Source organism: Squalius cephalus (assembly GCF_949319135.1).
Source record: "Squalius cephalus genome assembly, chromosome: 15".
Classification (NCBI taxonomy): domain Eukaryota; kingdom Metazoa; phylum Chordata; class Actinopteri; order Cypriniformes; family Leuciscidae; genus Squalius; species Squalius cephalus.
This window is the reverse complement of record NC_137136.1, coordinates 33,527,028-33,539,859: the sequence shown is the minus strand read 5'-3', so window position 1 is coordinate 33,539,859 and position 12,832 is coordinate 33,527,028. Positions and strand designations below refer to the sequence as shown.

At 35.8% G+C, this 12,832-nt stretch overlaps 1 protein-coding gene across 1 annotated transcript in view; it reads left to right on the top strand.

Moving 5' to 3' along the window:
- ascc3 (activating signal cointegrator 1 complex subunit 3) overlaps window positions 1–12,832 on the top strand; it is a 256,025-nt gene that overhangs the window by 96,875 nt on the left and 146,318 nt on the right. The window contains exon 11 of the mRNA XM_079894249.1: window positions 9,892–10,056. Within this exon, the coding sequence (XP_079750375.1) occupies window positions 9,892–10,056 (165 nt within the window). The remainder of the gene's footprint in view (window positions 1–9,891; window positions 10,057–12,832) is intronic.

Genomic DNA, 12,832 nt, shown 5'->3' with positions numbered 1-12,832 from the left:
TTTTCTTCATGATACTTACTTTGACGCTGCTTGAGTAGCTGATGCTGTGGAAACACTGGCCAGGTGTCACGATTACCTGAAGGTCATTTACAATTATGACAATCATGTGAGCAGCATGTATGTACAAGTTTGTATTTTTGAGAATTTAGGTTTTTGCATGGTTAGTGAAAACAAGTCACTGTTTGTGTCAGAAAGGCCGTATGCGAGGGAGTGACAATGGCCATGAATATTGATGTGTTTCACACGTATGAAAACCCTCTCCGAATGGGCCTATAAAGGTGAACGAGATGGTGAGGAGATTACAAGAAGGTCTTTTTTGGATTGTTTGTATTTTATTTACAGCTCAACATAATCAAAATGTATAATGAAGGTCAAAGGCACATTATTGATCACACTAATATAAACACAGAGACTTGAACAGTCACACACCTTTGTGCCGTTCCTGAAACACTTGCTGTTCAACTGTAGAAATAAGTGAAACCTGGTATTTCCAGGGTCTTTGTTTTTTCTTTTGCCATGCACTGAAAATAACTAAAAAACTAAAAAAAACATCAGAATACCTTTGGAAACGTTCTAAACAAATAGAGTCCAAACAATATGGGAAAAGATTGATCTGGCATTCATGCATTGAATTGTACATCTACAGCTGAATTTGTGTAAGATGTTGCACTACAAATAGCTGAAAGCTATTTTCTGAATAAGTATGAAATGGATGTCTGTAGTTTACATCAGGTTTATGGTTTCCAAACATAGTTATGGATGGATAGGATGGATCATTGTGGTCTCCCTTTGTTCCAGCCACTGCTCTTGCATCCAAACAGTCCCAAAAAATGTTTGCCAGTTAAAACATTGGGGATTAGTCTTAAGTTGGGTTTTCGGTTCATTTTTATTTCAGAAAGAAGTTCACAGAGACTGAGATGGCAGAAAGTGCACCCTGTTTGTTTTCTTTATTATATACAGTCAAACCAAAAATTATTCAGACACCAGACATAATTTGTGATATTTCTTTACTAGTGTGTGCAGGACACTATAGTTCATTTATGTAAGTGAGGATAACAAAATAAAGTAAACTGTGACATATTATACCCAAAAAAGTCTTCATACAGTGACTACCACTAACATTTATAAAGATTTGGGACCAAAAATGATTCAGACACTTTGACCTGACCATGTTTTGCTGAAGTGTTTTTTCTTTAATTGCTAATGCTCTTTTTACACACAGACTGAACAAAATGAAGCATTGCTTGGTAATTGGTTGAGCTAAACTGGTATCATCTAATTGTGTAGTTAAATTTAATAGCTGACAGATATTCAACATAATTCATGTGTGAGTCTAACAGAAGGATGGACAAAACCAGTGAAATATCAACTGATTTGAAAACTCTGAGTTCTTGTCATATTTTATCATCATTTTCTAAACTATAGCGAATAAACTGTGATAATGTGAGAAATGTTGAATGTGTCTGAATTAATTTAGGTTTGACTGTATATAATACCTTATAAAATATAATTTATAACCTTTTTTCATCAATAATTCTTACAAACAATAATCAGCAAATAATAATTCTCAACGGACTAAATGACTAAAATGGCTAAAAGACTAAATCGAACAGACCCAACGTTTGGAAGAACAATAGTGGAACAGATGAGTCTCTCGTACTAGTGAAGTTGATGCACACCGTCTGCCATGACTAAGTCACATGTTGTTATTGCACTAGAAGCATCACAACCAGCAAACAACCCTCAGCTCCTCTCTGCCACCCACTCCAGTGATGACAGTTGCCATGGGAACTGTGGGAGGAGGGCAAATGTTTTAGCAGCGGCAGAAATGGTGTGTTTGTGTGTGTGTTTGTGCACAGGTCTGAAGCAGGTGAATATTTGCTGCTTAGCATAACGACAGAGCGACAGAGGCATTTCACAGGCGGTGTGGTAATTAAGACATGAGGATAGACCTGTAACGAGGAGCTGTCTGCCCCCCCGCCCGCACACATTCACCGGAAACATTCTTCCCACAATCCCCAATAAAACCATTCACCCTCTGGTTCAGAGATATCGGGCCAGCACATCGAAACCACGCTAGTTTATTCCAAGGTTATTATTGCTTTGCTTTCCCCCTCTACTATTCTTTACTAATTTTCTTTGGTTTAGTTTTAAGAAGTGTTTTTTTGTTATTTCATAGACACATTATTATTTTTTAAATTCATATTTTACTCCTAATGTCATTTTTTCTTGTAGTAATTATAATGAAACTGACAAAGAAACAGCTAAGGAGTCAGCATAACATTGACAATAATATTTACATATATTTTAAGAAAAAAAACTTTTGTATGTAAATTAACACTGCATTTGAATCATTTACAGAGTAAAGATAAAATAAAATGACCTCAATGCAAGTTGCGTGCTGACAAAAACCCAAACCATCCGGAACTAGAGGGTGATACGGCATATTTTTAGGAAAGCTTTTAAATGTGGCATTGCATCTTGAATAAGACTCCTTAAGTTGGCAGTGTAAAGATGGGAAAAACCTGCTAGATGAGTGTTTAAATCAGTATCAGCAACCAACCAGTCTTCTCAAGTCAGACTGATGATTACAAAAACTGTTGTTTTTGTTGCTTATAATTTTAGTTGAGTTTTTTCAAGCACTGTTTATAGTTTGGTTTCATTTCAGTCTTTAGTTTATTTCGAATTGATTGGTTTTCAGTTGATGGAAACGATTTTAATCCAGTACAGTACCAGTCATTTTAGTTTTAGTGTACAATAAAAGCCAGCTTTGTACCATACGCGTTCGTTTAATCTCCATGCCGGAAAGGTTGACATTAGAAAGATACCATCATAGGAGATTGACATTATCATACACTAGGGGTTTGGTGTGCTGAAGAAAACAAAGTCGGCATCTATGAAGTAAAATAAGTAGGTTTTTTTTTTACCCTCCTGGCTTTGTATTGTAATTAAAATGAGCACTTTAGCTCTGCTACCTGTTTGCCAGCGCTTCCATTTAGATTAGCGGCGGTCTAATTAACGGCAGACGTGCATTTTCCCTTCCAAAGCCAGTCTCTAATGGCTGGGCAGATTGATTTAAATGCAAACGAGAGAGGATTTAATGAACTGCTTTTACTGAAAGTGTTTAATAGGAATTTCAACACTCGCAGACAGGTTGGCAAACAGCTCTCAGACCATTAATTATGCATTGTTGTATATTTCTTCTCTAAAATGTTGGTTAATGGTGTCAAAATAATCATATTTTGTGTCTTGAATGATTGCGCTTTTGAAGATGGCTGACATCGGTGGGAAATCTTCTTTTAGATTTGTGTAATTTAGTTGTCACGAAAACATAACTGGCTCATCATGTGGGCGGCACATGTATGGGTAGTCATACATTTTTTTTGTGTTTTTGGCTGATTAATTTAAAGTCTCATAAGCACGAGAGCTTGATGAATAGTCTACATGCTCATTTTTTTCAGTAATGAATGGTTTCCCAACCCTCAGATTACATACACGACCAGACAGTGACACCAGCATCTCCTTCACTATTGTTGTTGGAATGCCTCTACTTGTCCTAACATCCCACTCCATCACAACACTGGGAAAAACTCCAAGTATACCCTCACACAGCAGGATATTTATCATTCCTGGAGTATTAAATACAGATTTTCATACACCGTGAAGCTTACTGAATCAAATCAGTAACCACCTCTTCACGACTAAACCTTAAGAGTGCTCAATTCATACAACATATATCAACCAGATGCAGTCAGCAACTATGCAGTTGACAACAATGCAGTTTGTACAATTTAGTAGAGAGTTTGTACAATTTGTAAATCTTTAGTTCAGATAAATTGGGCGTTTCATCACAAAACAATCTGAAATTGATTCTCTGCATGCGATGGCAAGATTCAAGAAAGTCTTTCAGTCTTCTCTGTTCTCTAAAGTGTACACATCAAGTATCCCGATTAGACATATACAACAAAATTAGGTACTCCAGTTGTTGAAAAAATACATTTATGTTCAATTCACATTAATCTGTATAACGCTTTTACAGAAAGCTTTACAGAAAATGCATGAGTCCACATTACAATTTAGAGTGGTCTGTTATCAGAGGTGACTCTGTTATGTTATGTATTTCAGAAATGTACATATATAAAATCACAGTTAGCTAAAAATGTATTAATTCAATAATTTATACCAAAAACACATTTAAACAATGTAATAATTGAAGGCAGAAACAATGAGCTCATTGAAGTAATGGATAATTGTTTGTATAGACAAATAAATATTAAACAACTAAATTTAAAAATAAAAATGTAATGAAGGGTAATCGCATGCGCTCAGTGGATCTTTCTCTCTCACTTGCTGTCTGTTTAGGCTTGTTTAGTGCAAGTCTACAGAGCCTTAGTACAAAACACAATGGTACACAGAGTCTCAAGTAAAAAAACAGCCAGTTGGTAGAAAAAAATACATTCTTTACTCTTGTTATATTAACTCATTTAACATTCAATACACATGCATGAAGTGTAAAACAAGAAGGGCATAGCCTTATGAAAACAAGAAAAAAAAAAGTGGTTGTGATACTTGCTTGCAATCTGTGGTTGGCTTTTCAGTATTACAATATTACATTTATATTGCAATATTGTGTTTATTGCAACAGCCCTAATTGTGATATTGCTTTTATAGGACAGTTATAGAAACAAGACTTTAATATTTAACTTTTTAGACATATTTTAGACACTGTATGTCCAGTTATTTTGTCTTTCTTCTCTCAGCAACAAGAAGCCAAAGCAGGATCAACCATTGTGTTTGCTAAACGACACACAGACTGACAGCCTGTCTGGAATGCTGCGAACACAGACGAGTGGAGTGATATAAACGGAAATGTTTTAGTGCTGTTATGCTAAATATCAGCATCTGTCTGTCAGTCAAAAGCTGAGCAAGTGTTTTGGACCAAATGGAGTAAAAGAAAAAGGAGTTTCTCCTAAATGCTTAAAGATGCAATACAACCACTTGAAATTGTACAATTGCTATGTCAGTACACACGAGAAACTTGGTTTTCTTTCCACTACTCTAATATACAATACTTCTACAATACTATTTCTATCAAGAAGTACAAATACTTTCCTGCCTGCCCTAATTCAAGGTGTCCCCCAGGGTTCGGTTCTAAGTCCTCTCCTCTTCACAATCCATACACTTTTTCGTATCATTAGTTGTCGACTACAACTACTAGAGGTGGGAATATTTTGGAATCTCAGGATTCAATTTAAATCGATTCTCCATTTTGAATTAACATTTCAATTCGATATATGCATAGATGTAAAATCTATGATCAAATCTAAAATCAAATCTCTGCATATATTGAATAGAAATTTTATTCAAAATCAAGAATCGAACAGCAGAGAAATGAACAGCATCTACTGATATTTAGTTAAAATTTCACCTCATAACTGCGTTAATTTAATCTAGCCCGATACCGCTCGACGTTTACATTCGCCTCTCATCTCATGACTTTTACATCATTAAAATGAGTGAGCATCAAGTGGACAGATATCTGTGAAGGGAAGTGACTATCATCTGGATCAGCACTGCGTTTCCCAAAAGCATCGTAAGCCTAAGTTGATCGTAGAGACCATTGGTGGTAATCGTTCTACAATCAATTTAAGCTTACGATGCTTTGGGGAAATGCAGCGCTGATGCAGTGGCTGATCGTTTGGAGTTAGAGATATATAATACGTGCCATTGCATTCTCAATGTTTATTACTTTAGCCTTAGATACTGGACATGTTCATTCTCTTTTATAGGTGGGTATTTGTCCGTTACCACAGAAAAACGCTTGCACGTCCACGTTGAACGTGCTTCTTGTATGTAACTAAAGTAGCCTACCTGTACACGGAAAGATCGTAAGAAAAGCTTGACGTGTGGTCGACTAACTAAACTAAACATTATTTAAGGCTATTTTCTATTTGTTAAGATATTGATTGGAACTGCTGATGTCAAGTATAAGCTTCATTCATAAAGCTTCCTCTGTTGCAATCCTGTGTGCTCTCTAAACTCTCCGGGTGCTGCACTGTCGCCTTCTTTAAAAACAACATCAGCATATTATTAAACATATAGAAAATCGATTTTTGAAATTTGTGAATTGATTCGAATCAGCGGAAGATAGAATTGCGATTCATATGTGAATTGACCCCCCCCCCCCCACCCCTAACAATTACTTAGAGACACTGAAATCCTTAAATTTTGTTCACTCACATCTTGTTTGCACCATTTAAAATAATCAGCTGTAATCTTCTGTAATTGTAGCAATGCTGATAAAACAGAGATCACGATTTTTGCACTTAGAGACATTTGCATTGATATCAACAGAATTCTTCCCTAACCCTGCAAAACCATCAAGAATCTGAGCATCAGATTTGACTTGTTTCTCTTTTTTTTATTTTATTTCAAGCCCACATCAGAGCAAAACAACCCCTTATTTCTGGTGCATCTCTACCTCATCAGACATCTCTGCCCCAAAGCTCAAGACATTGTTTTGTTCAAAAGATGCAGAATTGCATCTTGTTGTAAATTTGACCTAATGCATCTGTACATTCCTGTTCGTTCCACATTTCTCATTCCAGATCCTTTCTATTTGATTTCTGTCGGACTGTACTCTATGGTTTTGAAGAGCATCTAAAATCTGAAAAGCATTTCGACTCCTGGTTGATAATTGCCTATTTCTTTTGTCTCAGTCTCTCTTTTTCCTTTCTCTTGTTGTTTAGTAATTTGTAACTTAATGGTTGATTGACTGTACATTGATTGTAGCGACCTTACTCATTTATACAGTCATTATTGGATTCTCCTTGTGTCCTGCTGTATGTAGATTGCAATTTGAAAGTCATGCCAATGCGGTTGCCCATTCCAAAAGCTGACTTTGTGAACGTAGCTAAATGGTGCACAACTTTCAAACTTGTAACCATTTCACTGGTGTGTAATGTTGCTGTTTGAGCATAAACAACATCTGCAAAGTTAGGACGCTCAAAGTTTAAACCAAAGGGAGATATTTGCTTTTTAAGAAATCACTTTTTAATGACTACAACAAACGGCTGGAAACGACATTCATCCCGAGTTAGTGACATCACCAACCCTAGAATTTACATAAACCCCGCCCCCTGAACACGATTTATAGATTATCAAGACAGAATATGCTAATCAATGACTAGAAGATAACTACACATAAGCTACATAAACTAATTCACCAACTAACCATTCAGAAATGTTGTCTACATATTTTCACTCCGGTTTGAACATAAAAGGCTAAAAGTTTTTTAAATTTTCAATGCATGTCTGTGTGAGTGCTCTTGAAGCTCCGCCCCCTGTGCTGGAAGCAGCAGCTCATTTGCATTTAAAGGAACAGACACAAAACACTGTATTTTTGCTCACCCTCAAAAAGTGACAACTTTAACATGCTATATAAACATATCTGTGGGGTATTTTCAGCTAAAACTTCACACACACACACTCTGGGGACATCAGAGACTTATTTTACATCTTGTGAAAAGGGCATTATACCACCCCTTTAAGTTTTTATTGTCAGTATCCTATTAGATGTTCTTGTTTATTTTGCCGACTGTGTGTGCGTATATGCATACAAAACTTTCTAGTTGAGTGCACTTTCTGCATTTTAAAGGGCTGATTCAGATGCATGGGATGGAGTGATGCCCTTGTAAAGCATGTCCGAACTTTTCACTTATTAACCTACAAGATTGTGGCGTGCAGATTGTGTTCAAAGCAGTGTTTAATGCTGTATTTGATTTGTTGATAAAACCACTCATGAATTTGGTGAGTTGTATGAATTGGGGGCATTATTATAAAGGAACATGGGTATATCAGAGAGGAGCACTAATAGTAGCATGGGATTACATCTTTTCCTGCAAAATTGCATTATATTCCCGAAATGGCACTATTCTATGGTCGTACTATGGCCGTGTGGAGCAATTATCACATGTCATGACTCCCACAAGGAAAGCTATAAACTCTACAGTGTTTAACAGGCAGAATCAGAGGTTGTAGGTTAAATTGATTTCTTGGAAGGGTGTAGGCTTTAGCCCTATTCAGACGGATTAGTTTATCATGGAGAGGTGGGGTAAAGTAATTATTACCTTTAGAGGTTTTGTTATTACCAGTTGTTATTCTTTGATTGTGTTGGGCAATTTGAGATCTGTTGATTGTTTGAATTAAATTTTTATTTGTGCAGATTTGGTGTTTACCTTAATTACGGTTTTGTTATTCCATTTACATTGTTCTTGTTAGCCTTTGCTTTCTTGGCAATATGATTAACAACAAAATGCACATAGTCTGTGAAATTACAAAAGCAGGGGACCACAAAAAAAGTAGATGTAACTTCAAGTGGCAATAATCCTAGAGACGGTTTTGTCTGAAACATAAGTTGAACGAAATGTATACACACCATAATTCAGCAAGTATCCATTCACTTCTTCACATTGAGGAGATGTGCCGTGTACAATCAGTCACCCTTAGAAATGGCCTGTTGTGAGAATAATAGCCTTTTCTGTTCATTTGTCTAATGCTGGTGGAAGTACTGATGTAGAGATATTTCTAAACCTTGGCCTCTTATTTACTTTTTTAAAAACAAACACTCGTAATTCTCTCGAGAGATATAAAGGACATTTTTCTTAAGAGTTAGCTGCTCACAGACCCAGTTTCCACCAGTCATTTGTAAAGGTATAGTTAATGCAAAACAGAAAGTCCTCCAAGAGAGAGGAGAAACAGATACTAGTGTAAAAACACACATATATTATCATTAGATGAACGTTAGTCACAGGAAAATGTTTGAAAATGGTCGAAATCTCATAACTTTCTCACACAATTATCCATGTGCCAGTGGCATCTCATTTACTGGAGTGTGTGCTATAGGGCTTGCAGGACTTTTAATAGTCAACTAGCCATCCATAAAATTAATCGTTCATCATTGTATATATATATATGAAGAGTTCAGATGCAAAAGCCTCTAAGTGCCATCTGAAATTTTCTTCTAGAATGATCATTTTTATCAAGCTCGTATATTTAAGTTCAGTAATTTCACTTAAATGGCAATGAAGATTACCTATTAATTGTCATTTAAGTGAAATTATTGAACTTAAATATACGAGCTTGATAAAAATGATCATTCTAGAAGAAAATTTCAGATGGCACTTAGAGGCTTTTGCATCTGAACTCATCATATATATTTTTTTTTTTCAAACATATATATACATATATATATATAGGGGTTTTTTTGACAAAAAAGAAGAGCATGTTACAAATAGTTCAGTATTTTAGAAAATACAACAAAAGTAACAGAGTTGCACACTAGGGGATTAATGTAGATCTATATAAAGACATTGAAACATTTACAAATTTTTTGCTTCATAGGAAATTGAATTGAGTCAATATAAAGCTCCATTTCTTTCTTAAATGATATAAAACAGGGTTTTTTTTTTACAGGAAAACTTACATTTGTGAACATGGAATTTTGCCATTAAAAGAATACAATATATTATATAAACCTGACTGTGCTTGTCTCTATAATTCTCCAAAAGACCAAATAATAGATGTTTCCAAAACAACACAAATTGGCATTGACACCATTATATGAGAACTGAACTGAGCTGGACGATGACATCACGGTTTTCTCCAGAGCGGTTATATAGATAAATGAACTAAATTAATAACTTTTTTACAACAAAAATGAACCATCACTGAACTTACTTAAGCTGGACTGTGATGCTATTTTCTTCTATCTCTGTAAAGCTGCTTTGAATCAATCTGTATTGGAAAATGCGCTATATATATGAAGGTGACTTGACTTGACTTGGAAAAAGCCAAGCGTCGAGCCCAGCTAACGAGTGTATTGTGTGTTAGATGTTGGTGACGACTCCGGAGAAGTGGGATGTGGTGACCAGGAAGAGTGTGGGAGACGTGGCTCTGTCTCAGATCGTCCGACTGCTCATCCTGGATGAAGTTCATCTTCTTCACGAGGACAGAGGGCCCGTTCTCGAGAGCCTGGTGGCCCGGACACTGCGGCAGGTAACACACATTTACATATATACAGTGCAATGCATAAGTTAATACACCCATGCTAAAGTTGGCTAAAAAGAGGAATAAAAAATCATATTTTGGAAATTGAACTTAATACCTTAATTTAAAAAATTAGGAAAAATCCAACCTTTTAGGACACCAATTTTCTTTGTGAATGAATAATGTATCGTAAATAAATAAATGTTCTTCCTTAAAATACATGGTGCATAAGTGTGTACACCCCTATGTTAAATTCCCATAGAGGCAGGCAGATTTTTATTTTTAAGTATTTTTTTTTTTATTAATTTTTAGGATACTATGCATCCTGATAAAGTTCCCTTGGCCTCTGGAATTAAAATAGCCCCACATCATCACATAGCCTTCACCATACCTAGAGATTGGCATGGTTTTATTTCAGTTAGCCTAAAAGCTAGTTTGATTTGCATTGAGAGATGATCTTATGGAAAGTACTCCATGCCAATCTCTAGGTATGGTGAAGGCTATGTGATGATGTGGGGCTATTTTAATTCCAGAGGCCAAGGGAACTTTATCAGGATGCATAGTATCCTAAAAATTTATTAAAAAAAAATACTTAAAAATAAAAATCTGCCTGCCTCTATGGGAATTTAACATAGGGGTGTACACACTTATGCACCATGTATTTTAAGGAAGAACATTTATTTATTTACGATACATTATTCATTCACAAAGAAAATTGGTGTCCTAAAAGGTTGGATTTTTCCTAATTTTTTAAATTAAGGCATTAAGTTCAATTTCCAAAAGATGATTTTTTTATTCCTCTTTTTAGTCAACTTTAGCATGGGTGTATTAACTTATGCATTGCACTATATATATATATATATATATATATAGCACTCCACGTGGGGTGATTTGAGGATTAAACAATTATGAGTAAATTATTAAAATATTTGCATCTTTTCATTTCATTTTTATCAAATTAATGCAGCCTTGGTGAGCAGAAGAGACTTCTTTCAAAATCATTTAAAAACTTTTACTGATCCCAGACTTTTGAATGGTTGTGTATATTCATAATAGCTAAAAAAGAAAAATAGCTTGGAAAAATTAACTCGACTTGTAACTGTCCAAGGGCAATCCATTCAATTTTCCCACTTTAAAGGTTGTGCAAGTCACTCAAGATAATGACATATGGACACTCACATCAAGAATATTTGAACCATATTTTCCATTTAAGTGGAAAATGAATCCTGATTCAGTGCTGCTGGAGTTTGACTGAGAGCCAGGCCTGCAAATAAATACAATTGCACAGATTCTTATCTTTGTATTAATATTCCATTCTAGGTGGCTTATTATAGTAAACCAAGAGCAGTCAGTGTTGCTCTTTGTTGATTGTCAATATTGTACTGTTAATTGATATTCCCTAAATAGTGTGTATGCAAGTTAAATGGTCTATGGGGAATGAAATGGGAAAGTTCCATGTCCTCAACATTGGTTATTATAGCAGCATGAAGTTGAGTTTAGACATTAATAGCTCCTGAAGTGTGTGTGTTGTGCGTGCACAAGGAGCAAGTAAAAAAATGTGCTTTGCATAAGGTCACATTATGTCCAGTCAAGTTTGACACCCCTACATTAAAAGCTCATGCAGGCAAAAAGCCACTTGAAAAGTTTTTTTTCTTTTCTTACAGTAAGAGAATAGTAGCATTGTCTTTTCCACTAGTGGTTTAGAATTAATTACCTGATATAATATCAAATAACATCCCAGTAGTTTGTTGGTTCACCCATTTCTAGGTAATTTCCTCCTCCAGTGGATGTGTGTGTGTGTGTGTGTGTGATTGATAGGACCCCTCTGATGATGATTGACAGCCGCTCTTACTAGAATCACTCTGGCCATTTGGGATATTAGTGTGATTATGCAAATCCTGACAGCCGGGGAGACGACAGCCCACTTTACGTGGCGTCCCATATCCATGTTCATTCTGACGAGTCGCAGTCAGGTGTCAATCACACGCAGGCATTTACAGAAATAAGCTCAAGCAAAGCTCACGTCTACTCGGTGACAAACTACACCGCTAAACTACCACGGTAATATTGCCCTTCAAGATACTTTCACTGGGCAAAGTGTCAGAAAATGCAGCCTTTTCTTTTACAACACACATTTCTTCGTTAGCCGAGTTTTTCTTTGAGGCCAGGAGCTCAGAGAAGCTTTCAGGAGCACTGAGTGGCGAGTAAGTGAAAGAAAATGACATCAAATGAGACTGCTGTTTACTGTGTCCACGCTCGAGTCGTTTGAAGTGCTAACTGATACCAGTTCAGCGAGGCTATGTGTGCTCTTCTCAAAGCCAAACTGAGCTTATTATCCCTCGAGATCACACCGTGCGCTAGATTTTCAATGTCAGATTTAGTTTCTTTGGCTGTGCGGAATGCAATCTTTGCACTTAATTTCAATTTTAAAAGCTAAAAGATAACAAGCTATTACTTTGCCGAATGTCATACTGACACATCAAGTACAGTTAGCGGTAGAGATTAGCATATTGAGTTCTTTTGGTGCCCACGGTTTTGCTGCATTAAAGATTTTCTACTTTCAGGTGCTTCTGTACAAATGAACTAAAATGGAGTAACTTTTTAGTTTCTTGCTCACAAAGTAGCTGTCACTAACAACCCCTAATTTGGGAGTGTTTGTTAATACACAATTTCTATTGAACACTCTGAAAAGGTGTAAGATTGTCAACTATAGAGATGCCACTAACGATTATTTAGAAAATCTATTAGTTGGCAGATTTTTTTTTTTTTTTTTTTTTTTTTTGAC